At 39.9% G+C, this 1209-nt stretch overlaps 1 protein-coding gene across 1 annotated transcript; it reads left to right on the forward strand.

The window, feature by feature from the left end:
- The first annotated feature begins 348 nt into the window (after nt 1–348).
- Nucleotides 349–971, forward strand: LOC110422487 (non-specific lipid-transfer protein 2-like). The gene has a single exon (XM_021436427.2). It carries the CDS (start codon nt 428–430, stop codon nt 704–706), a length of 279 nt encoding a protein of 92 aa, XP_021292102.1. The 5' UTR covers nt 349–427; the 3' UTR covers nt 707–971.
- Nucleotides 972–1209: the final 238 nt, after the last annotated feature.

A 1209-nucleotide genomic window follows, 5' to 3' on the forward strand; every position in this document is an offset into this window, starting at 1 on the left:
AGAAGCTTAGCAGACACAAAGGGAGGGGAAAGAAGCAAAAGTGGAAAGCTATGTCCTGAAATCATTTGGCCATTCTTTTCCCATTAATGTTCTCTCTTTTGTTAGTGACTTGAAATCATTGGATCAAGTAGTTTTCTCTCTCACATTCTACGAATTTCTTCATTTAAATAAGGCACCGAATTTATTGTAGAAGTGGGCCAAACTCAATGTATTGTACAACTAGCTTTTTCCCTGGCAACCAAGTTAAAGTCAAGTAAGAGGTAATTAAATGCTACATGAAGTTGACATTACCATTTTACCAAGCCTCCCTCTATAAATTGGGAGGGAAACCAAGGGAATTGCAGCAAGCATCATATACAAAAATTTTCTTCCCACAAAGCACACTCTTAAGTTCTTTTACACATAGAAAGAGAAGGGAAACCAAAAAATGAAGGCATCGTGTATTGCATTGTGTGCCGTGGTGGTGCTCCTCCTGGCTGAAGCCCAGGTCTCAATGGCAGTGACATGCAGCCCAACACAGCTGAGCTCTTGCGTGAGTGCCATAACATCTTCATCTCCACCATCTAAACTGTGCTGCAGCAAGATCAAGGAACAGAAGCCTTGCCTTTGCCAATACCTTAGGAACCCCAACCTTAAGAGATTCATTAACACCCCCAATGCCAGGAAGGTTGCTAGCACTTGTGGTACTCCCTTCCCAAGGTGCTAGGTGACTGAACCTGTTTTAAGGCTCTCTTCTCTCTATTTCTCTGCAGAACATGGATTAATCTAGAAACAAAAGAGTCTTAAGGCTGGAGGATAGGGAGAAATTAATTAATTATTATAGTTCTGGTGTGGTATATCTTGTTTTGATGTCTGTAGTATAAGCAGTGAGGTTAGCTGTGATGGGAATAATGTTGGGGTCATGGTCTCATGTCACCAATTTGTTGACTTTATTCATGTGTGATCTATCATATATACTACTAGTTGTTGCAGACGCACTATGTTTAATGAATATCAGTGTTGGATCATTATCAAAACATCTCCTTCTGACTCTCTCTCTCTCTCTGAATTTCTCTCTTTCCTCACACACAAATGCAATCTGATCAGCCTTCGAGATTATTCCCATGTCCATTGTCAGCAATTCAGTTGGTTTCGATTATGATACGATTTATCATTTGTTCTGCACTATTGAAATATTGAATTCTGACAGTCTCAGGATTAATCTTTATC

The sequence above is a fragment of the Theobroma umbraticum genome, unplaced genomic scaffold (genome assembly GCF_002168275.2).
Source record: "Theobroma umbraticum cultivar Fairchild unplaced genomic scaffold, ASM216827v3 scaffold_146.0, whole genome shotgun sequence".
Lineage (NCBI taxonomy): Eukaryota > Viridiplantae > Streptophyta > Magnoliopsida > Malvales > Malvaceae > Theobroma > Theobroma umbraticum.